At 39.0% G+C, this 23,970-nt stretch overlaps 1 protein-coding gene across 1 annotated transcript in view; it reads right to left on the reverse strand.

Annotated features, from left to right (window-relative positions):
• LOC132121270 (coiled-coil domain-containing protein 6-like) overlaps nucleotides 1-23,970 on the reverse strand; it is a 34,574-nt gene that overhangs the window by 2,650 nt on the left and 7,954 nt on the right. Inside the window, exons 4-8 of the mRNA XM_059530501.1 lie at nucleotides 23,824-23,927; nucleotides 23,413-23,573; nucleotides 13,635-13,791; nucleotides 6,031-6,131; nucleotides 3,100-3,221 (exon numbers count right to left, since the gene is read on the reverse strand). Coding sequence (XP_059386484.1) covers nucleotides 3,100-3,221; nucleotides 6,031-6,131; nucleotides 13,635-13,791; nucleotides 23,413-23,573; nucleotides 23,824-23,927 — 645 coding nt within the window. The remainder of the gene's footprint in view (nucleotides 1-3,099; nucleotides 3,222-6,030; nucleotides 6,132-13,634; nucleotides 13,792-23,412; nucleotides 23,574-23,823; nucleotides 23,928-23,970) is intronic.

Genomic DNA, 23,970 nt, shown 5'->3' on the forward strand with positions numbered 1-23,970 from the left:
CGGTCACTTTCTGTGATTCTCCACAGCATATTTGAAGTACTGTAGAAGACCACAGTTTTTAGGGGCCGTTCACATATCACTTCTTTTGCGCGCTCAAGTTCGTTATTTCCAATGCACGCTCATAATGGAAGCGACGCGGCCGCGATGCGCATGCGGTGCGATGCGCCCGTTTTTTCCAGGAGCGTCCGCACCGCATCAAGTTAAAAACATCTAAACTTTTCAGAATGCCGCAAGCGCAACGCAGGTCATGTGACAAGAACTAAACATTCAGCTTCATCCTTTCCCGTAACAACGTTAAAAGCTCAGCCAAGCTAAGGAACAGCTGATCATAGCTGTATATGGATTGCCATTTTGAAATAAATTTAGTAGCAGAGCTACTGAAAGCGATTTTTTGTGCTGCAATTCCATTTATCCTTTGCTGAAATTTCCGCGTCTTCATGGAGAGAGCGCGTCATTGTTGCTTAGCAACGGCAGACGCCTCAGGAGCTCTTCTGCCCGAGCGCATTGGAAAGGAGAAAGTAGCGCGCCTAGCGTTTTTAGGCGCGATATGTGAACGGCCCCTAATTCATTCATTAATTATTTTTTGCTTCAATCTTCAAATATGCCATGGAGAATCACAGAAAGAGGCCAAATTAGGTTATACTGTGAACTTTTTTTTTTTTTTTAATGCGAAATTCGAATATCATTTTTATTTATCGAATCGAAACAGTCAGTTACATCATCTCAGTGGAAACACAGGCTGGTTTCTGCAGAGCACCAGGTCACTAACATTTGAAATATAATCCAAATGACCTTTCGCACATAATAAACACATCACAAGAAGATAAAGTAAAGACTAGGCACACATGGAAACTGCTAATTACTCAGATAACTCTGCAGAAAATTACAGAAAGCTGTCCTGAAAGAACTGTTAAGGTGCAGTGACATTGTTAAAATTAATGCAAAACTTGGTCGTCAAAAAGGAATCTTTGACAAGTGTCAATACTGTTGTTATGCATGAAGTACAGCTCATATTTAAGTCATTTTCAAATCAAGCAGCTTTCTGTAGGTGCATGTGTCAAATTTGTATGACCAAACTTGAAGACAAGCAAAATCATTGTGTGGAACTTTTTTTGCCATCTCTTAAAACTCCTGATGGTTACCGATTTTTAAATGACCGAATATTGCTCACAAAATTTCACCAAACAGCGTAAAAGTGACTGCAACTTTAAGGCCTGTTCATATCGATGCTTATGTTCGACACAAAAATTGTTCACATGCTATTTGTCTGTTCAGACTTTAACGTCCTGAATGGACATGCAAATTCCTTCTCCGACAGTAAGTGATACTTATCAGGAATGTGATTCTTCCGGATAACCTGCTAAAGGTAAAATGGCCTTAAAGTCTCCATGAAATCAAAATTAAAGTTTTTTGGGTGTTATTATCAATTTGTTAGTCTTAAGGTTATTTATAAGGCACTGTGCGCTCCTAAACAGTGACAAAATTCACATTTAGAAATATATTAGCATTCAAATCTTGCAGCTCGTCACTTCATCCAAAACGGCTCAACGTTTTTTTTTACGTCACTTTGTACTTCATCTTCTCATCAAATCTTTTGACCAATCAAATGCTCTCTAGAATCCGAAGTGCCCACCCCCCCTGCATTATAAATAGACACTGAAGCTGCGGCTGAGATCAGTCACTTGTTCACAGTTTAGTATTTCCTGTATAATGAATGGTTCATAGTGCACAATGTAGGCCATAGGGAACGATTCAGACAGTGTAAATAAGCTCTCGATTGGTGCAAACAAGGTCTGGTTTCAGTCCAGAGACGCGATCGCACAGAGCAGATCATATGCGCAAGTTGGCATGTATTTAAAACTACGCAGCTTCAGCATGATTATGACCACTATTTTGTTTTACTAAGAGTTTCAAATTGAATCTAGGGGGTAATCTATTAGACTGTAGCTGTCAAATGCTACTTTACAGATCAGCTCAACGGCTCTTGTCTGAGCAAATATAAACAAAATGCTATTGGCTATTTTAAAAAGGGGGCAGGTCTGCTAGATATGTCCCGCCCTCTCTTCTGTTTTATTTGAAATTATTTCACCACATAGAACAATGCTGTGTGTTTCAAGGCACTTCATGGGACCTTTAAGCAGTTAAAGAAATTGTAAAAGTTTTTTTAGGCCCATGTCCAATACGACACCTTGTATACACATCTTGGTCATGCCTGGATTTAAAAGAATTGTAGTGGAGAAGGCGCGCTCAACGGTGCGAGTAATAAAGTTATCCAGAAATAAAAGAGAAAAAAAACACACTCTCAAGAAATCCTTTTATAAATTTATTCGTACCATGTCTTACATGTCTTACACAGACGCGTTTCAGCCTAAGCCTTCATCAGTGTAAGACATTTTATAATTTTATAAAAGGATTTCTTTAGAGTGCGTTTTTTTTTCTCTTTTATTTCTGGATTTAAAAGAATACATCTTGTTCCTACAACAGAATTTATTTTTTATTTATTGTTATTTATTATTATTTTTTATTATTTTGACATTCTTCCCATTCCGCTTGCCATTTCTCCAGTATGTATCTGTTGATTACTGGCTCCACACTTTAGAAGGCGGGGTTTTGCATTCATTTACATTTTCTGTAAGAGCTTGTTTTGCAGCTATGTCAGCTCATTCGTTTCCATTAACTCCACTGATAATGACTGTCACTTAGCAAAATACTGTGTTCATGAGCCACCAAAATGTACATTAATGTAACAGCTGTGACTCGGGGCATGTGACCAAAATCCCACATCTTATTGGTTGATGAGTTTTCTTTGTAGGGCAAAAGTGAAAAGCGTTTAGAAGAACAAAAAACCGGTCATATTGACAGCATGCATATATCTGTGACCATCTTAACAGATGCATTACCAGTTGTTTGTTCAAATTAAAACATTTCACTGCACCATTTTTTTATTTATTAGTGTGACGTGATGTTAGTTTTGATGTGAACGCATGCGTTTCCATACAGCCACGTTAGGTAAACCAGACTTGCACAAGTATAGCACCCACACACTAGGTTGATAGACTTGAGAGAGCGAGACAAAGGAAAACATCAGACAGAACTCACTGCAATGCTGTGTGAGGCTCCTGCGTGGACATGTAGGCCGGGTGTGTTGTAGAAGGACATGCCTGCTCTGGTCAGTGTAGATGGCGGGGTGAAGCCCATTGTGTGACTCGCATATGACAACCCTTCAGAACAGACCGGGAACAAAGTCAACAAGGCTTTAGCAAATTCCTTGAGGTTCATTATTATACAGTAATAATCTACTGGGTGCCAGTTTCCAGGGCAAAATTCACCTTGTGTGTCTCACAGATGTTTCACAGGTTTGGAATAACAGGAGTAAATGATGACTGAACTTCCATTTTGAAGTGAACAAATCCTTTACTAAAATATTTATAGCAATTTCCTTTAAAACCTTTCTGCAGTCTTAGACGGGACATTTCCATTAAAGGATACATGCTTAGGCCGGGTTCACACCGCAAGCTGCAGCAGAGCAGAAGCAGCGCGTTAGCAGCAGGTAGGCAGAGCAGAAGCAGCGCGCGCCTATTTTGCTTTCGCGGAGGTAGCGCGCAACTGAACAGCGGATTTTGGTCAGAGTACTCTATAATTACGTTCGCATTGCTTTAATTCCATTAAAATATATTTAAATAAAAAGACTTGGCAAGAAGCTTTTTTAATTAATAATTTCATTGCTAATAATAATTTCCATTTTGCTGTCTTTGTTTTCCGTGCAGTACGTGTTATTGATAGAAGAAAGGCCATCGCGCTATATTTGTTATTAAGGAGACTATGAAAAAGACGCATACTTTGGGTTCATCCCATTAACCGACGTAGGAGAGAACATGGTGCATATTAGCCTACTATCTTGTTACTGGGTTTGTTTGCAATCAAATTTACCAAAGGACACCCTGAAAACCAATTTAATAAACGGTTTTAAATTATGTGTATATTGTAAATAGTTCACAGCCTTGACTTCCTGCTCATCTTGAAATCAGCATTTACTTGTTTATTATATATGCATGTATCACCTGCTTTTGTTATTTGTGTGCTTGTGTAATTTAGAAATTGTAAATAAATGGTTCCAATTGAATCAATTTTGAATCAAATAGCCTATTGAGTTGTTCGCTCGTGTGCCAGCAAAAGAGTCAAAAACACTATAAAATTACTTACCATCTGCAATAAGAGCCGCTGCAACTTCATCCCATGCTTTTTCCTTCTCCTGCAAGTCTTTGTAAAGTATATTGTGTGGATCATAAAGAACTTGATATTTCTCAACTTCCACGATGAGACGAGTGTCGTCCATTATTGTCTTTCCAGGTGCACTCTGAAGACCACCGCCTGTGACACCACGTGCTGTTGTTTATGATTGTCAGCACGACATCCGTTCTTCTGCCAATATATAGGCCTAGTTATAAGAATACGACTACTACTAATAATAAATAAATCTCCAAGGCCAAACTAGCAATATAAATTATTTAAAGTTGTTTTTGTAATTCGGCAAAAACGTTTATTTTTGGATAGAACTGTAAGTACTTTAACAGATTTTGTAAAAAAAAAAAAAAAAAATTATAAAATAAAAATAAAAATTATAATAAAAAAATAAAAAATGTGATTTTAAATATCATACATTGTTATGTAATTTGCTAAGAACACAGTAGATATCATTAATGCAAATTTTGGGCAAAATTCCTTTTTTCGTTTCAGTACATGTGTATTTTGGCCCTGATCATTGTCACTTTATCTTCTATACATATTTTTTTATATTAATTTTCTTTCCTAACATCCAGTTCTTGTTAAAACACCCTATATGTGCTTTTTTGTGCATTTAGAGCACTTTTTGTGTGAAATCATATTTATTTTGTCCACCAAATGTGTACTTTCACTTTAACTGAGCGTCAGCAGCGCAGCAAAAATAGACCCAGCGCTGAAACGATCGCGACACTGCTGCTTCTGCTCTGCTTCTGCTACGCTCTGCCGCGCAGCCTCTGCGTGCGGTGTGAACGCTCTCATCTGTTAACATAGGCACCGAAAAAAATACGCGCTGCTTCTGCTCTGCTGCAGCTTGCGGTGTGAACCCGGCCTTAGATTTCAGTCAAAATGAGGTTGTGGTTGTAGCTGCCTATTGTTAAGCCAAATGTTTTGTCATCAGAACACCCATAACATCAAAAAACCTGCCGAAACGGGCAGTGCACTTCTAAAGAAATCTTCTAAAGATCTATGTGCTTGTGGATTTATGTTGAATGATTGGTCAAGAAAAGTTGGCCAGACCTGCTCCTGAAAACATGTGTGGACTGAATCTGATTCAACTAAAGTTTACAGTTTATGAAGAATTAAAAAATTGTTTTTTACTTCATTACTTATGTTCTCTCATGATGTTGGAGTACATAACAGGTGCATCGTTTTCATTACTACAAAATACCACAATAGAAACTGGGACCCATTTTCAATAGCAAGCTAAAATTATCAAGTTCTTCGGGAAAGATGCATAAAATACTTTTTCACAGTTTGGTTTGTTTCACAGTTTAGAATCACGTTTCGGTACAGTTCAGTATGTGCTATGTTTATGGAAAAACTATACTTTCAAATAAATAAAAATAATATTCTATCCAATTACAAGCAACAGCACAAAAAATAAAATAGAGTAAAGATACAAACAATAAACAGTGATTTTCAGTTTTTGTCCATTTAAACAATACTTCAGAGAGAGCTTATATTTGCACGCATTCTGAGGCGCATGTTTGTGCATTTTTGTTGTTGTAATGTCTGTGAAGCCAGAATGCGCATGCATCAACAGAAACATTTATAAGCTGAACCCTGTTTTTTTTTTACATGCTATTTATAGCAAACCATATTACAGATGATATTACAGATGCTTTGTCAGATTTAAGTTGAACCGCGGTCCTAGCGCATGCCGAACCGTGTGTGGTGGACCGAACTGTTCTTTTCAGGGAACCATGCCACCCCTATAAAATACATTTTCAAGTAAACATGGTGTACCTGGTGAGATGGGTCTGCTGGAGGATGGGGATGGGCTGTAGGGAATGGGACTGGATACGGTTCGGGGACGTAGGCCTTGAGCGGACATCTCATTGAAGTACCTGCATAACAAAAGTTAAATAAACCCATATAAGTGAAGCAGTGGGTGACTGTTCTAAATAGGGCTGCACGATATTGGGAAAAAATGACATTGCAATATTTTATTTTTCTGCGATATATATTGCGATATTTTTTCTTACAAACAAAAATGGGGTGAGCACACTTACATTCTCATTTTAAATGATTTAAACATCGACACCATCGCGTCAATTGATTAATATGCGGGAGGGAGAGAGAGAGCAAGACAGCGCTCGTGTTGTTTGAAGACGGCTCTCTCTCTCTCTGTCTCTCTCGCGCACGCTCTCTCTCTCTCCCTCTCTGTCTGTCTCTCTCTCTCTCTCTCTCTCGGTCTGTCTCTCTCTCTCTCTCTCTGTCTGTCTCTCTCGCGCACGCTCTCTCTCTCTCTCTCTCCCTCGCGCGCGCGCTTTCTCTCTCTCTCTCTCTCTCTCTCTCTCTCTCTCCCTCTCCCTCCCTCGCGCGCGCGCGCTCTCTCTCTCTGTGTCTGTCTGTCTGTCTCTCTCTCTCTGACTGTCTGTCTCTCTCTCTGTCTGTCTGTCTGTCTGTCTCTCGCACGCTCTCTCTCTCTCTCTCTCTCTCGCTCTCTCTCTCTCTCTGTCCATGTTTGTCTATGTCTTCCTCTCTCTATCTCTAGATCATGGTCACTTAATCTGTATTTGGAGAGGATTTGTCTTTCTTTAAAATGTTTAATAAATAGATAACTGGCCAATTTAGTGGTTCTATTGAGGGAGCCGAGTAACATTGCAGTTTATTCTGGAGGGCAAAATGTGCTTTTAGTGCTTGATCATGAGTGACTTTTAGATGTTTGTGGATATGGTTAATAAAAGGTTTGGGGTTGATGGGGAGTATATTCTGATGGACGAGTTGAAGAGCGAGTGAGTTCAGAGGATGAGGTTCTGCTGAGCTTTCATTGGCGAGGAGGGCTTTATATTGCACTGACGGAGGTGATGCCAGAACTGAACACATCTCTTCTGGATCTCCATGTTCAGTGGGTACAGGCCCAGCTCAGCCCTGCAGGCCGCAGTGGACGTGTTTCTGTGAACCCCCAGAATATTTTTGCCAATTTCCAATTGTAATTTTTCTACTGATGTTTTATCCCAATTTTTAAAATTTAGTACTGGTCCCCAAATGTCACATCCATATAAAAGAATTGGTTTTATTATTGAATTATATAATTTTATCCAGGTTTTAATGGGTAATTTTAAGTGTCCACATCGTGACTTTATAGCATAGAAAGCCCTCCGAGCCTTTTCACCGAGTGTTTTCACAGCCAGACCGAAGCGTCCCGAAGCGCTGATGTCGATGCCCAGATAGCTGTAGCTAGAGCTGTGCTGCAGGACCTGGCCTTTATACAGGAACTGGTGTTTGTGTCCCTGAGATCTGGCTTTCTTCTGGAACACCATGACTCTGGTTTTGTCCAGATTGACGGTCAGGGCCCAGTCGTGACAGTATTGTTCCAGCAGGGACAGGCTCTGCTGAAGGCCCTCAGGTGTGCGGGACAGCAGGACCAGGTCATCCGCATACAGCAGACATCTGACCTCTGACCCCTGTAGAGTGAGGCCGGGCGCAGTAGAGCTCTCCAGCGCTGACGCCAGGTCATTGATGTAGATGTTGAATAGAGTTGGGCTCAGACTGCAGCCCTGCCTCACTCCACGGCCCTGCTGGAAGAACGCGGTTCTGCGGTTACCCATCTTCACCTCACTTTTGCTGTTGGTGTACAGAGATTTAATAATGTCAAATGTTTTTCCGCCAATGCCAATTTGTAGGATTTTGTACAGTAGACCATCATGCCAAATTGAATCAAATGCTTTTTTAAAGTCTACAAAACATGCAAATATTTTCCTTTGTTTGTGGTTGATGTTCTTGTTGATTAGAGTGTGGAGAGAGTAGATGTGGTCGGATGTGCGATGTTTTGGTAAAAAGCCAATCTGTGCTTTATTTAAGATGTTGTGTGCTGAGGATGTGTGAGACGATGCGTGTGTGTATGATACTGCAGAACAGTTTCCCCAACACACTGCCCACACTTATCCCGCGGTAGTTATTGGGGTCGAATCGATCGCCGCTCTTAAATATGGGGGTGATGAGTCCCTCAGACCAGATCTCAGGGAAGTGTCCGGACCAGAACACCAGATTAAATAATTTGCCTATTGTTTGAATCATGATGGGACTGCTGAGTTTAAGCATTTCATTATTAATGTGATCTTGTCCACATGCTTTCTTTAATTTAAGATTTTTAATATGTTCTAATATTTCAGATATTGTTATTGATTTATCTAATGGATTTTGATAATTCTTAATAGTTTTTTCCATGTCTTCTAGTGTTTTCTTTATTTTACTCTGAGGTTGGTTGAGGTTGGTCGGTTCAATTTTTTGATACAGATTTTCAAAGTAAGATTTCCAAATTGTGCCATTTTGGAGTGATATCTCTAATTTGGGTTTTTGGAGTTTTTTATATAGGTTCCAGAAAGTGTTTTGATCTATTGAATCGTCAATTTCTTCAATTTTAGTTTGAAAATATTTTTCTCTTTTTTTCCACAGCAGTGTTTTGTACTTTTGCAGACAGTCTGAGTAAGAAAGCCGTAATGTCTGGCTGGACGGATCTTTGTGCTTTTTATTGGAAAGTCTCCTGAGTTCTTTTCTGAGACCGGCACATTCATCATCAAACCAGACATCCTTTCTCTTTCTCTGTCCATTGGTTCTATGTTTGGTTTGCTGTTTAATATTAGATAGAGTTATCAATGTTACGAATATGTTATTTAAGTTTTTTGTTGCTAAATTTATTCCATTAATATCTAAAGTGAAATCAGTGGACAAAGTCATCTAGCATTTTTAATATAGTCGGATTGTTCATATTTTCTTTGAATTGTTCTGAGTTGGATTGATTCCACTTGAGTTTCTGTTTCAGAGGAAACAGTTTTTCAGCTTCAGGTGGAGCAGTTTTAGTTATTTGACATGTTTGACAGTTTGGCAGTGATCGGACATCGGGAGCTGAGGTCTGACTGTGAAGGCATTGATAAAACTTTGATCAATATCTGTTATTGAATAATCAACCACACTGGCTCCTAATCTGGAGCAGTAAGTGAATCTACCTAATGTATCTCCACGAGTTCTGCCGTTAATGATGTATAATCCTAAACCTTTACAGAGTTTCAACATTGGTTTTCCACTAATGTTCACTGAAGTATCATAGCTGTTTCTCGGTGTGATATTAGATGAGGGATGAAACGTGGTGTCATTGGGGATGTGGTCATTATCTACAATATTTACAATCAATTTCTCGCCCTGTTCTGGCGTTTAAGTCTCCGCAGATGAGGATGTTTCCTCTGGACTGAAAGTGTAAGATGTCAGTCTGTAATGTTGGGAAGCTTTGCTCTTCGTAATAGGGAGAGTCATGAGGTGGAATATAGATTGCACAGAGATAAAGATTAGACTGATATATGACGGATTTCACTTCAAGCCAAATGGATGATTTTCCACTTTTAGCAACTTTAATCGAATGCTTTAAATCGTCTTTGTGCCATATGAGTATTCCACCTGAGTCTCGGCCACATTTAATTTTAGAATTTTTTGATGAAGGAACCATAATTTCCTTGTATCCTATTGGACAATGTAAGGTCTCATTACTACGACACCACGTCTCATGAAAGATACAGATGTCCATGTCTGTTACACTGCTGAGTAAGTCTTGGTCTGCAGTCTTATTACCAAAAGTAGAAGAGTGCACACCTTGTATATTCCAACAACTGATTTTAAATGATTTCATGAATAGGTGTGTGTGTGTGTGTGTGTGTGTGTGCTATGCAGGTTATGTCCTCAGCCTGGAGCAGATGACGTTCAGCAGATGTCGGATCTGGTTGAGTTCAGCGGCTGCAGGGTTCTGTGGTTGTTGAGCGGCCGCTGCGTAGCTCTTGTGTTGGGATGGAGGTCCGGTGGTCCGTCTGGGCTCTGCTGGAGGACGAAGGCTTCTCTGTGTTGTGTAGCTCTTGTGATGGGGTGGAGGTCTGGTGGTCCGTCTGGGCTCTGCTGGAGGACCAAGGCTTCTCTGTGTTGTGTAGCTCTTGTGATGGGGTGGAGGTCCGGTGGTCCGTCTGGGCTCTGCTGGAGGACGAGGGCTTCGCCTGTTATCGGAGTTTCTGTTGTTTCTTGCTGTGTTTCCAAGGGCTGTGCTTTTCAGCACTCTGGCGAAGACTTTCACTCCTTGCTTATTGAGATGTATGTGGTCATACATATGATGAGGCTGTATGTCTTTGTGATGGGCGAGATGAACATTAGGAATGAGTGCGCAGCTTCTGGAGAGTTCCACATTATTCCCGTGGATGACGTGGAAAGGCACATCGGTGCGTGGCAGCAGTGTGGACAGAGTTACTCTAGCCTCTGGGAAGCGTTGTGTGGCTCTGATCGCCACCTCTCTCATCATAGGAGCCACACGGCCCTTCATGGCCCTTAAATCATTCGTCCCTGTGTGGATTACGATGTGCTTGTAGTTTTCATGTTTACTCTCAGACAGGATCTGAAAAGCACTTCTTGTGTTTGGGCACCAGATTTTCTTGGCTCTCATGTTTGGTAGCAGAAGTCTCTCATTGACATATTTCCCGTTAGAGTCCGTCAGGATAAGAGCATGTGTTTCTCCCGGGTCCTGTGCAGAGGAGCTGTGGATCTGGGGTGCAGGATCAGTCGAGCAGTGAGGTTCTTCTTCCACGGGCTGCTGTTCAGGTTGAGGGTTTTCCATGAGCATCTCTGGACGAGTCAAGGGTTTGGCAGAAGACTCTTTAGGTGCTGAAACAGAGTTGAGTCTTTCTTTCAGATCTGTGATGAGTTCATCTTTGGTGTGGAGTACTGACTTCAAGGCCGATAACTCCTCCTGCATTTCTTTTCTAACTTCCGTTAGTTTTCTTCCTAAAGTTGATTTTACTTCCCTTAGTTCATCTTTGGTTTTCTGAAGTTCTTCTGTCATTTCTTCTCTGTGTCTCTGCAGAGATTCAACTTCTTGTTTTAAGTTCTTTATGTCAATCAACTTGTTCCATGTTGTTGTCTTTCAGGTGGGATAGTATTAATTCTTTTATCTCCACGACTTCTACTTCCAGAAGTGAAAAGTTGTCTTTCATTCTTGACATTGGAGATGGAATGGTAGTTGCTGAAGTCACTGTCGTCTTTAGAACTGATTTTTCAGGAGAGGGAACAATGTTCATATTCTTGTCCACTTCATCAGACAGTGCCAGGTTTTTTATTAATTCAAAATCTTTAATGAAGATCTTGAGAGCAGACTCTGATCCCTGGGCCATGACAGTGCCATTTTGATACAAGTTCAGGGTCAAAAATCTTGTTTCATCATTTTTTTCAGCATCTTCAAATGCTAAGATCTGTCTGCCTTTACAGATGCCTCTTTTCTTGGTAAAGGTGAAATGTTGACAGAAGGCAGTGTGCCATAAAGGGCTGTGTTCGGTGTGAAAGAGCAGGTTGTTCATGGCACTGTGTTCTTGTAGATCCGCAAACAGTGTGTCGGGCATCTCCTTCATCTGCTTGTGTCTGAGCATCAGCCTGGAGGCCTCAGAGCTCTTCTGAGGGTAGATGAAGGGGCGTGGCCAGGATGATGCGTTGGCCATCATTGATTTGGAATGTAAACAATCAACTGAAATAACTGCCACTGTTTTGAATTGATTTTGTTTATCATCCCCCAGTGGAGATATACAACTGATAAAAATGAGTAAATAAGCCAAAAATGGGGAAAATATGACTTTCACTGATTTCTTTAAAATTCCAGTTGTGTCCAAAATGTCCAAGAATGTTTTTTCTGTGCTGTTCTTTCAAACAGGAATCAAGCAAAAGTCCAAACAGAGATAAATAGCACTGTCTATTCAAAATGTTTTTACCTCTCTTATCCTGCAAGTTTTCTTATAGTGGCTGTTGTTGTTGTTGTTGTTTAGCTTGATGTTATCCTTTTCCAACATGAGTATCCTCTTCTGCAGAGGTTATCCTGTGATCAGCTTCTCTTGAACTTTTCCTCAAATTCAGGTGTGACAGTGTAAAAAAAACTGTCCAGATTCAACAAAATCTTTGTTTAGATGTTGTTGTATGTTGAATCCTCTTTTTTCATTAGCTTGTTAGCAAATAAATCTTATTTTTCTTGCAATTTATCTGGAGCTCAACTCAAGTGTGACTTGTCTCCTTGACAACTTCTCTCTCTCTCTCTCTCTCTGTCTGTCTCTCGCGCGCGCGCTCTCTCTCTCTGTCTGTCTGTCTGTCTCTCGCGCACGCTCTCGCTCTCTCTCTCTCTCTCTCTCTCGGTCTCTCGCGCGCTCTCTCTCTCTCTCTCTCTCTCTGTGTCTCACGCGCTCTCTCTCTCTCTCTCTCTCTGTCTTTTGCGCGCACGCTCTCTCTCTCTCGCACACGCTCTCTCTCTCTCTGTGTGTCTCTCTCGTGCTCTCTCTCTCTGCCCTGTTAAACTTGCATGTGTTTTTCAGTCCTGTCAATGAAAAAACTTTCACTCTATGATGGTTAAGCTGTGCAATTAATCTGCGAATCACATTCGTCAAGGGCCGGGGAGCAGCTGGCCCGTACAGTTAATGAATAACAGATCAACTACGACAGCCTACATCGCACATCCTGCGATGTGAATATCGTGAATTCGTACATCGCGATATCGATGCTAAAACGACACATCGTGCAGCCCTAGTTCTAAAGCAGCTCTAAAGCAGCATTTAGCTTTATTTACACTGCAATTATAACTGAATAAATACTATGTTAATGTTTTTAAAATAATACTTTAAATTGTGATAAAACTGTTTTATGACTAGATAATTGAATCATTAATTTAATTTTAAAAAATCGGATTAAAAAAAATCAACAAATGTCGCTCGGAGATGCACAAAGGTTCCATTGTGGCTTTGTTTGAATCTATTTATGTTGCACAAATAGAGCAAAAACAGACAATATTAAATTTAAAATGTTACTCACAATATTTAATTTATGTTTATTGACCTGTTGTAAACAAATACATAATCATAATTGCAATCATGCAGATATTCAATAAAAACAGCACATTTGCTCGTGTCATATTCATAATATAGAAATAGAAGTCAAAAACATGTGCAAAGGCATTTTTGTCCCCATGTACTGAATTTTGTGGTAATTCAAAAAAGATTCAACTAACCAACATCATGCCTTGAAGGCATGCATTTTTGTTTTTGAAAGAGTGACATACTCAACGTAAGTTTCCAGCAAATATGATATTATCAAAGACCCGTGGTTCTCAACCACATTCCTAAAGCAACCACAAAAATGCTAATTTTGAATGTGTCCTTTGTTTGAAACCCCCCATTTCAGGTCTTTGAGTCTCAGCTGATGAGTTAATTCAGGTGTGTTTGATTAGGTGATATGCAAAATGTGTGGTTTTTGGGGGACTCCAGGAATGTGGTTGAGAACCTCTGTCAAAGACAATACATATTGCAGTGCCCTAGTGTTACATGTGATGTTTGGGCTGTGGATACCTCTCATCATCCATCTCCAAACTGGACTCGCTCTCAGAGAGCTGTCGGCACAGGGCCTCCCTGTGCTCCACCTCCCTCTGGAGCTTCCTCTGCAGGCGGATGTTCTCCTCCCGCATGTGGCGCTCTTCTTCTATGTACTGAGCCCTCTTCTCTGTATCTATGAACACATACACTGCAATGAGCAGAGCTTATCTTTATGGTAAAGTCATACGGTAACAGTGCATTTGTTCACATAAAATGACCAAATAAGGTCACCATGACAAAAAAGCATGTGACCGTGTGAGAAAGTTTTGGACCTGTTGATGAAATCACTTGCTGCATCAGAGCATATGTTGTTAGTTTACAACAATCTTACCAGCACAAGAAAAACTATTATAGTTTATTTTTTATTAATATTCTAAATTAGTGATAACACTTTAAAATAAGGTTAATTAGTTACCTTTAGTTAACTGCTTAAATTAACAAACTAAGAATGAACAATACTTCTACAGCATTTATTAATCTTAAAAGGTTAGAGTGGAGCAGTTAAAGCTGAATCATATGTATAATGTTATAAATGGTTCTGCTCCCAAATATTTACTGTCCAATATAAAAATGGTTCATACACAGCATTACCATAATACTAGGGCCAGTATCCGTTCTTGTAAAGTGCCCAGAGTCAACAATGCAGCTGGAAGTTCTTTTTTTTATACAGGTATCATGTTGTGGAATAATTTGCCAATTTCCCTCAAAATGGTAAATACCAGAGGGACTTTTAGATACCAGGTTAAGGCCCTTTTATGGAATAGAGTAGCTGATCTTTTTAACTAGCACTGGGTGATTTATGATTGCCTGTTTTTAGGATGTTGTTGAAATCCGGATGATTTGTGTAAATGTTTTTGTCTTTGACTTATAATAGGTCTTTGTTTGTGTGAATTGTTTTACCACCAAGGACCATGTTGGAAATAAGTGTTTACACTTTTACATGTTATCCTTTGGATTATGTATGTCTTTTAATCCATAAATAAATAAAAAAAAAAAAATAAAAAAAAAAAAATCTTAGTTCATTAATTTCAACCTTTACTAATGCATTATTATAATCAAAAGTTGTATTTGTTAACATTAGCTAATGCACTGTTAACTAAAATGAACTAACAATAATCATGTATTTTCAATAACATTAATAAAGATTAATAAATAATGTAATGTATTGTTCATTGTTTCTTCATGTTAGTTAATACATTAACTAACATTAACTAACGGAACATTATAGTAAAGTGTTATCAAATTAGCTTTTATTTTTATATTTTCCGTTTTGGTTTTAATTTAGGCTTTGGTCATTTAGTTATGTTTTTTATTAGTTTGTTTTTAAAATACGTCTATACAGTTTTTATAAATTTTTATTTCAAGTTAAACTAAATAAAAATGATAAATGCTGCCTTGACAGCTAGCTGAAATATAAAAAGCTTTTCACGTAACGAAAATGTTTATGGTTTTAGTTTTAGATACTATAATAAACCATTTATTAACCATGTACAGGTAAACTTAAATGTCTCCAAGGATTGCGTTTTCTTGTTGAAAATGATGAGGTTTTACTGAAAATGTCTTGTGGTAAAATAAACATAACTTATGAAACCTACCGCTCTTTAAAAGTCCACGCTAAAAAACACTGATCCAATGAAACAACACTTTGGTGATGTAATGGTGACAGGACTGTTGAGTAGAAGAAAAATTATATGAACTATAAAAAAATACACAAAGGGCTTGAATTTCGGCACGGGATTGTGGGGATTGCGCATAATTCTACTGATTCCCGCAGTTTCCACGCTTGTAACAGGAAATTCCCACAAATATTTTAACTTGAAAGACGATCGCGACAGATAACGGAATGTAACATTTGCAAGTGCTTTTGAGTCTTAAAATTTTAAACATTCAAGCAGTGTTGCCAACTATTTGAAATGGAAAGTAGCTAAACCTTGCTTGAAAAGTATCTTAATGTCATCATGCATCATTAACATATTAATGCCATCATCACGTCGTATAGTTTACATTAAATAAATAAAAAATATTATAGTTTAACATTCAGATACATTGCGAATATGGAAACATTTGCATATGTGCAGAACGAGATGTGAGCAATAACCTCCAAATACATCTAGTCAAACCCGCGCTCGCTCGTCCTCGTATGGATCGGATCATTTTTTCGGATCAGCAAAAAAAAAAAAAGGCCAAGACAAATTGTCAATTCAAATTGTCTTTTTTTTATTAACATTAAATTATTAAATTAAAATATATGAAATCAACTTAAAGTGCACATAATATCTTCTTTTTAACATAATAGCCCGACTTCTCATCTTCCAATGTGCTGTGATGAAGTGAGCAGTTATCATCACAGAGCTCTCCGTCCCCCTGGACGTCCACCCTTCCTTTCGGGAGCGCAACAGAGGATGCTCGGGATAGTTCATCCACAACTGTTTTCTTCTCCTGTTCATAAAGATCTGGCACAATATTTTCTCTAACCTCTTTCCTCATCATTATATCTGACAGGGAATACAAAATGTGCGGGCCGTTCAAGCTCCTCCGTTCCTCCGCTCGCCATGACCACTGAGTGTGGACTGAACATGCAAAAATTTTTTTTTTTCATAAATCAATCCGCGGGTCACGTGTGTGCCGAACCGAAGATATTGATCCGAACGGATCACGGATCAATGATGATCCGTTGCACCACTACTATAGTGTGTCATTTGAAAACATTGCAGATGCGTTTTAAAATACAACAACAAGCAACACGAAACCATTTAAAGAGGCGCATTCAGCGGTCTCCTTGACGAGAAACAGTCAACAAAGTAAAATGATCTCCAACGTATGGCGCGCTCTCTTCATTTTATCAAATGATCATAATCAAATTATTCATTTTACAGTCCTGCTACTAGCATTTTATTCAGACTAAAACCCCTTTAATTCGGGTGAGAAAGCTTTTTTTCCAAGTGGCTTTTGCACATAATAATAATACCGCTGCAGACGCATTTTGCAGCATTAAAGTAATTAATTGATCATTACTTAAACGACGATCGATCATGGAAATTATCGAATATTGACATCCCTAAATACAAATGAGTTGGATGGAAAACTGGTTATTGTCTGCATCAAACCATGCCTCCGAACAAATGTCATTCACCGTTCTGGGCAGCTCCAGGACAGCTGTCTCTCCGAGCACGGTGCCGTCTCTGAGCGGGGCGGAGTAACGTCAGAGACCGTTTACTTTGGTAACGTCACGCTGCAGTGTTTGTTAGAGCTGCCAACTTCTCCACCCCATTTACAGAGTGAAATTCTCTGACTACCTTTATCTCCCAGGACTGCTGTTGAATCTTCCAAAAGTTTTGGCTTGGGGTGCTTCACATGCAGTGGCAGTAGCAGCACTTTCCACCGCACCAATAACACGGGGCTGCCCGCCGACGTGCCTGACTTTAAATCGGCGCTACTAAACACGGATATCGGCCGATGCGATATATAAAAAAAATGACAAATATCGGCCCGATATATCGGCCGACCGATATATCGGTCGACCTCTAATTTACACGGCAGAATTTGGCAAGCGCAAAGACAGAACGCATCTCCAAGATGAAACGGAGCTGCTTGTGTGCGAGCCAAGCAAACAGATAGCCTAATTCTGATACATGTGATGACTATCCATTATGCCGCATAGGCATTTATATATATATATATATTAGTGCTGTCAATCGATTAAAAACTTTAACTAGATTAATCACACATTTTTTCTGTGATTAATCGCAATTAATCGTAATAAAAAAGAAATGTTTTTGTACGTTTTTAATATATTTTTTAATGTAATAATTTCACAGTTAATCAAATTAATGTAGAAACAACATAAAGACAGTATATTTTAAATACTTGTTTAAATGGCATCTTTTTATGAATGAAGGCCAGTATTACTGATATTAATACAGCTACTGATTTTTTTTTTTTTTTTTTTTTTACATTTATTATTAGGCTTCAAAAATATAACAGTTTAATTTAAGTAAACTTAAAACAATGCTAACATAATAAATGTCATGTTTACTCCTGCCCTTCCTGTCTTAACAGTTAGGAAATATACAGAAATTTAATAAAGTTATATGCAGTCTGCACTGCATAAACTATAAATTAAATAGTTAATCCTTATTAAAGCTACAAAAGTTATTTAGTCAAGAGCAGCGAGTCATTTTCTCTCTTCCCTTTGTTCTTTAACTTTACTGACAGGAAGCTTTATTGGCTGCTGTCCCTTTAAGAGCAGACAGACATACGGATCTCACCGTTTATATACTGTCTATGGATCTCGCCTCATTCTCTCACAACTCTTTTTGTTCATTTTAGACTTTATATAAATCATTTAAGATTGCTCTTATGAGGATAATCGACAAAACTGGCACTTTGGGATGTTTATTGTTAGTTCATGCGCTTAAGAGAACTGGATTCTGGCGCCCTGTCTATGCATTGTGTGTGTGTGTGTAGCCTACGTGTGTATGTGTCACATAAGGGCATTCACAGACAGCGCATTCTCTTTTGTCTTGCCACGCTTGAAATGTTTAAAAGCATTTAAATGAATAAGAGCGTGATCATATAATGTAAAGCTAGCCAACGGATGGCAGAAAATACCGATGCTGCGTTAATTGCGTAAAATATTTTGACACGTTAAACCAGACAAAAATTAATCGCATGCATTAACGCGTTAACGTTGACAGCACTAATATATATATATATATATATATATATATATATATATATATATATATATATATATATATATATATATATATATATATATATATATATATATATATATATATATATATAAATAGCCTAATAAAAATTCTTATGCATTGCAATCCTTTAATTTTTAATATTTGGCATGTTTGTGTACTGCTGTGTGTTCCTATGTTTAATAAGCAGTGTGTACGTGCGTTGCGTTACTTTTTAAGACCATCACGCCCATGGATGCACAAATGCATTTGCTAATTAAACGACATGGTGCTGGACGGGAAAATGCATACAGTGACGTACTGAAACTAGCAAACACACGTGTGCTATGCCTTGCCTCGCATTGTGACGGGTGTATTATAGGGCCCACAGACTGATATTTCAAATGTATATTTGTTTTAATTTTGATGATTATAACTGACAACTAAGGAAAATCCCAAATTCAGTATCTCAGAAAATTATAATATTACTTAAGACCAATAAAAAGAAAGGATTTTTAGAAAGTATGAACATGAAAAGTATGAGCATGTACAGCACTCAATACTTAGTCGGGCTCCTTTTGCCTGAATTACTGCAGCAATTTGGCGTGGCATGGAGTCGATCAGTCTGTGGCACTGCTCAGGTGTTATGAGAGCCCAGGTTGCTCTGATAGTGGCCTCCAGCTCTTCTGCATTGTTGGGTCTGGCATATTGCATCTTCCTCTTCACAATACCCCATAGATTTTCTATGGGGTTAAGGTCAGGCGAGTTTGCTGGCCAATTAAGAAAAGGAATACCATGGTCCTTAAACCAGGTACTGGTAGCTTTGGCACTATGTGCAGGTGCCAAGTCCTGATGGAAAATGAAATCTTTATCTCCATAAAGTTGGTCACAGCAGGAAGCATCTAAATCTTCCTGGTATATGGCTGCGTCGACCTTGGACCTCAGAAAACACAGTGGACCAACACCAGCAGATGACATAGCACCCCAAACCATCACTGACTGTGGAAACTTTACACTGGACCTCAAGCAACCTGGATTGTGTGGTTCTCCTCTCTTCCTCCAGACTCTGGATCCCTGATTTCCAAAGGAAATGCAAAATTTACTTCATCAGAGAACATTACTTTGGACCACTCAGCAGCAGGCCAGCCCCTTTTTTTCTTTAGATGCTTCTGACGCTGTCTGTTGTTCAAGAGTGGCTTGACACAAGGAATGCGACAGCTGAAACCCATGTCTTGCATACATCTGTGTGTAGTGGTTCTTGAAGCACTGACTCCAGGTGCTCCAGGTTTCCAGAATCTCCTCCACATTTTTGAATGGGTTTTGTTTCACAATCCTCTCCAGGGTGCGGTTATCCCTATTGCTTGTACACTTTTTTTCTACCACATCTTTTTCCTTCCCTTCACTTCTCTATTAATGTGCTTGGACAAAGAGCTCTGTGAACTGCCAGCCTTTTTTGCAATGACCTTTTGTGTCTTGCCCTCCTTGTGCAAGGTGTCAATGGTCGTCTTTTGGACAACTGTCAAGTCAGCAGTCTTCCCCATGATTGTGTAGCCTACAGAACTAGACTGAGAGACCATTTAAAGGCCTTTGCAGGCGTTTTGATTTAATTAGCTGATTAGAGTGTGGCACCAGGTGTCTTCAATATTGAACCTTTTCACAATATTCAAATTTTCTGAGATACTGAATTTGGGATTTTCCTTAGTTGTCAGTTATAATCATCAAAATTAAAAGAAATAAACATTTGAAATATATCAGTCTGTGTGTAATGAATGAATATAATATACAAGTTTCACTTTTTAAATGGAATTAGTGAAATAAAATCAACTTTTTGATAATATACTAATTATATGACCAGCATCTGTATAAGTGCATGACAAGAATAAACGGTTAAAATAATTTTTCAAATTTAATACAAAAAAAAGTCTAAAGGGGTCTGAAAATGTATTAAATCTAGCGAAAAAGTTGCCAAGTTGGCAACACTGCATTCAAGTGCTCAATTCAGTACTTGCGTGCCGTGACTGAGAGAACCATTCTGTGAGCCGCCTCACACCCAATGTGTGTGCACATTGAGATGCATCTGAGAATGCATGCCTTTGCGCGTAAACGGCCAAATACATACAAAAATATGTCTTTTGAGAATTAAAATATGCCTGTCTTGATGAGTATTCAGTGTTTCAGCTAAATTAGGCGCGGTCACTTTAAGAGACAATGAAAGCATCTTTTTCCTCAATTGTTTACTTTCACTTAATAACTGACAAATAACTGAAAAAATAAAAGTTTTTTCGAGCATACTTTCCAAGGTGGGTATTTTGACATATTTTGTATGTATTTGTCGGCACAAGAGCAAAAAAGAAATTCGGTGTACAAGTGTTTTGAGACGCCTTTCTCTGCGTGAGCCCTGAACACCGTTGTACTGAATTGGGCTCTTTCGCATCCTTTTGTTTGTTCAAAACTGAGATTAGTATTTGTTAGTTCATGTGCAGGAGGGACTGTCCGTGATACGCGGCTCTCTCTCTGCACTGAACACAGCGCGCGCGAGTAACCAGCTACTCAGTTCAGCTTTTCCGCGTCTTGTGTTTGGATGCTCGATACCGATTGTTAGCGACGGGCTTGAGCCAGCTACTAAATGCACCGTCTTCGAGCCATAGATCGTTAAAGGTACATTTTCCCATTGTGATAAATTTCAATTAAGCTATGCAGTGACTCCGTATAATATAGTATATATTCGGAGTTCGCGCGGGTTTCTGTGAAAGTCCTTCTGACAAGTCTGTATGCTGCCGCATGGACCTTGTAGTTCTGGAAAGCTGTGATACCAGTGTGATCCCACCCAGATTCCTCATACAGAACTACAACAGGTGAAACAAATGAATGCCATTGCCGCTGCGAGCGCATTTTGATGGAAGAACAAATTAATGGACTAGCATATCACTTTAAGACGTGGCTAAATGTTTTTTATGACCTTGTATGGAAAATCCGGACGTTTTTATGACTTTTTATGGCCTTAAATTCTTATTGCTAAATTTATGACTTTTTATGGCCCCGCGGAAACCCTGGTATTCATGTAAACAGTCGATTTATACTGAACATCATTGGTATAGAGCAGTGGTTTTCAACCTGTGGTCCACGGCCCCCTAGTGGGTTGCGGTGGTATTGCAGGTGGGCCGCCAATTATTTTCTGCTCATTTCCAGTCCATTCTAGGGCTGTGCAATTAAAAGAAATAGTCATAAAATCACGATTTGAGCGTGCGCGATTTCTAAATCGCTTTATAGCACGATTTTCCGCAGCCCTGACCTCCCATAGTATGCTATCCGATCCAATCAGAATGCATTGCGCCTAGCGTGAGAACAGAACAGAGGGGGCATATGCATAACTCCAGGTTCACACACTGTGATGCGCCTTTTTTTCCGAGCCCATGTTAACGGATCAGAGCGTTCACACTGCAAGCGGTAAAAGACTAGAAATAAAAACAAGCAAAAATAATTAATATCTAACACATGAGCATAGAGAGAATTGTGAGTGCGCAGGATGCAGTTTAAGTGAGAGGAGACACGTTTTAAGTGCGCACACTCTCTCCGCGCAGAGCAGCGTGTATCTGAGCAAGCACGTCTGGTTTTGTGACAGAGCAAAAGGAAATCTGCGTGCGAACAGAGAGATTGGCACTCGTGCATTATTTTAATGTGCTTTCGCATTATATTTATGCGCTCTCACTGCTGACCGCATACACATACTGTATACACACTGCAAACACCTGAGGCACCGCTACAATTAATGAGCTCTATGAACAATGCATGGCAAAAAAGAAAAAAAAAAAGGCCCTGTACACGGGATTTATTTATTTTTTGCCATAAGTCTATACATTTTGTTACATCTTTACTATAGTGATAATTTTGACTTATGTCTGTTCTAGAGACGTTACAACTTTTTGATAAAGCTCTAATTGGTTTTCTTTTGGAAATATGTTTCAAATTAATCCTGAATGCATTTATGACTGTAAAAGCATATCGGTGTGTGTCACAATCGCAAAATTGATCAAAGAAATCGCGATAGTTTTTTTTGTCCATATCGCACAGCCCTAGTTCATTCAATAAATACAGTTAACAATCTAGCTTCTGAGTACTAAGTTATTAACCCAACAATAGCGAGGGTCAGTTCATTTTTTTTGAAGTGGGCCGCGCAAACATATGTGTGTGGTTGTGTGGGCCGCGAGTTGAAAAAGGTTGGGAACCACTGGTATAGAGGATATTAAGTGAATGTAAACAGTTGAGAAAATAAAACTTACGTAACAGTTTGATTCGTGCATGAGGTCTTTAAGAGACAGCAACCTAAATGATGCTGTCCATCACTAATGTTTATTCATACATTTAGGACTAACCAGTGTTATTTTAAAGTTAAATATATTATTCTGTTTGATTGGTATTTCTGTACCTGAATGTTACTGTTAAACCTACCTCAAAAACTTAAAGCACCGTTCATTTTAGTTTTGCCATTGCTTGTCATTAATCTATTCTTATTTTATAAAGATTTGTAATTTATCTTCCTCACAATATAAATATGAATCAACAACATTATAAATTGTTAAAACACAAATATACTGGGTGACGAAACATTTAATTTGGATGATTGTAGTTTAAAAGTAAAAAAATAAAATAAAATACCCTAACCCCCCCCAACCCGCCCCCCATAAGAGCCACCTAAAGGGGAATTCCGCCCCATTTTCCAAATTCAGGGCCCTGCCATATGATGTCACAAAAAACCATGAGAACACAAGCCCTAGTCAGGAGTAATTCTTGTTTATGTACATTGTGCCATCTAGTGACCATAAAATGTTATACCATTAAAAAAAAACACCTTTCTCACCCCAAACATTGAGTCGTAGTCTATGCTCAAATTGCAATGCATGATGAATGAGATTAGATGAAAAGAAAAGTTGTTTCTGGGGACGTCCAAGTTATTACATTTTGATAAAAATATCAAAGACAATTTCTTTGCAAAATAGGACCAGTTTTCATTTTATATTTTCGAAGGACCAAGAGGAAATCGAATGGTGTCTGGTGCTTACGCTGTAGCTCTGCAGTGCGGAGGTTCTTCTTCAGCCGCTCCACCTCACTCTTAAGGAATCGGATGTGCCGCATCATATTCTCAGGCGAGTCAATCTCCATGGAGATGTCTCTCGGGGAGGGCGGAGCAGAGACGGGCTGGTCAAGCTTCTCCTGAAGAATCCTGCAGGGTTGGAACAAAACAAAGACCTGTAAATCGCTTTCATTAAATCTAACCCCTAAAAGTCAGGAAAATGTACAGATATAACTGACCTACAGATATAACTGATCAAAGGCATGTGGGGCACTTTAAATATTCAAAGTGACATCAGTACTTTCTCAATTACAAGGTAGTGTTGTGAGGGCATATTCATGAGGTGAGCTGTGGCAGTGTTACACAAACCAGCAGCTACTGACAACAGAACTGCACTGGCCTTTTTTCTGCTTCCAGTTTGTCCATGCGTTTCCACAGCCGATTCACAAGAGCTTCCTGTTCTTGCTCTAAAGTGTTTTCCAAGTCGATCTTTTCACGACTAAGCTAAAAGAACACAAGAGTTCAAATATATGCGAAGAATTGAACA

Source organism: Carassius carassius, chromosome 39 (assembly GCF_963082965.1).
Source record: "Carassius carassius chromosome 39, fCarCar2.1, whole genome shotgun sequence".
NCBI classification, from domain to species: Eukaryota; Metazoa; Chordata; class Actinopteri; order Cypriniformes; family Cyprinidae; genus Carassius; species Carassius carassius.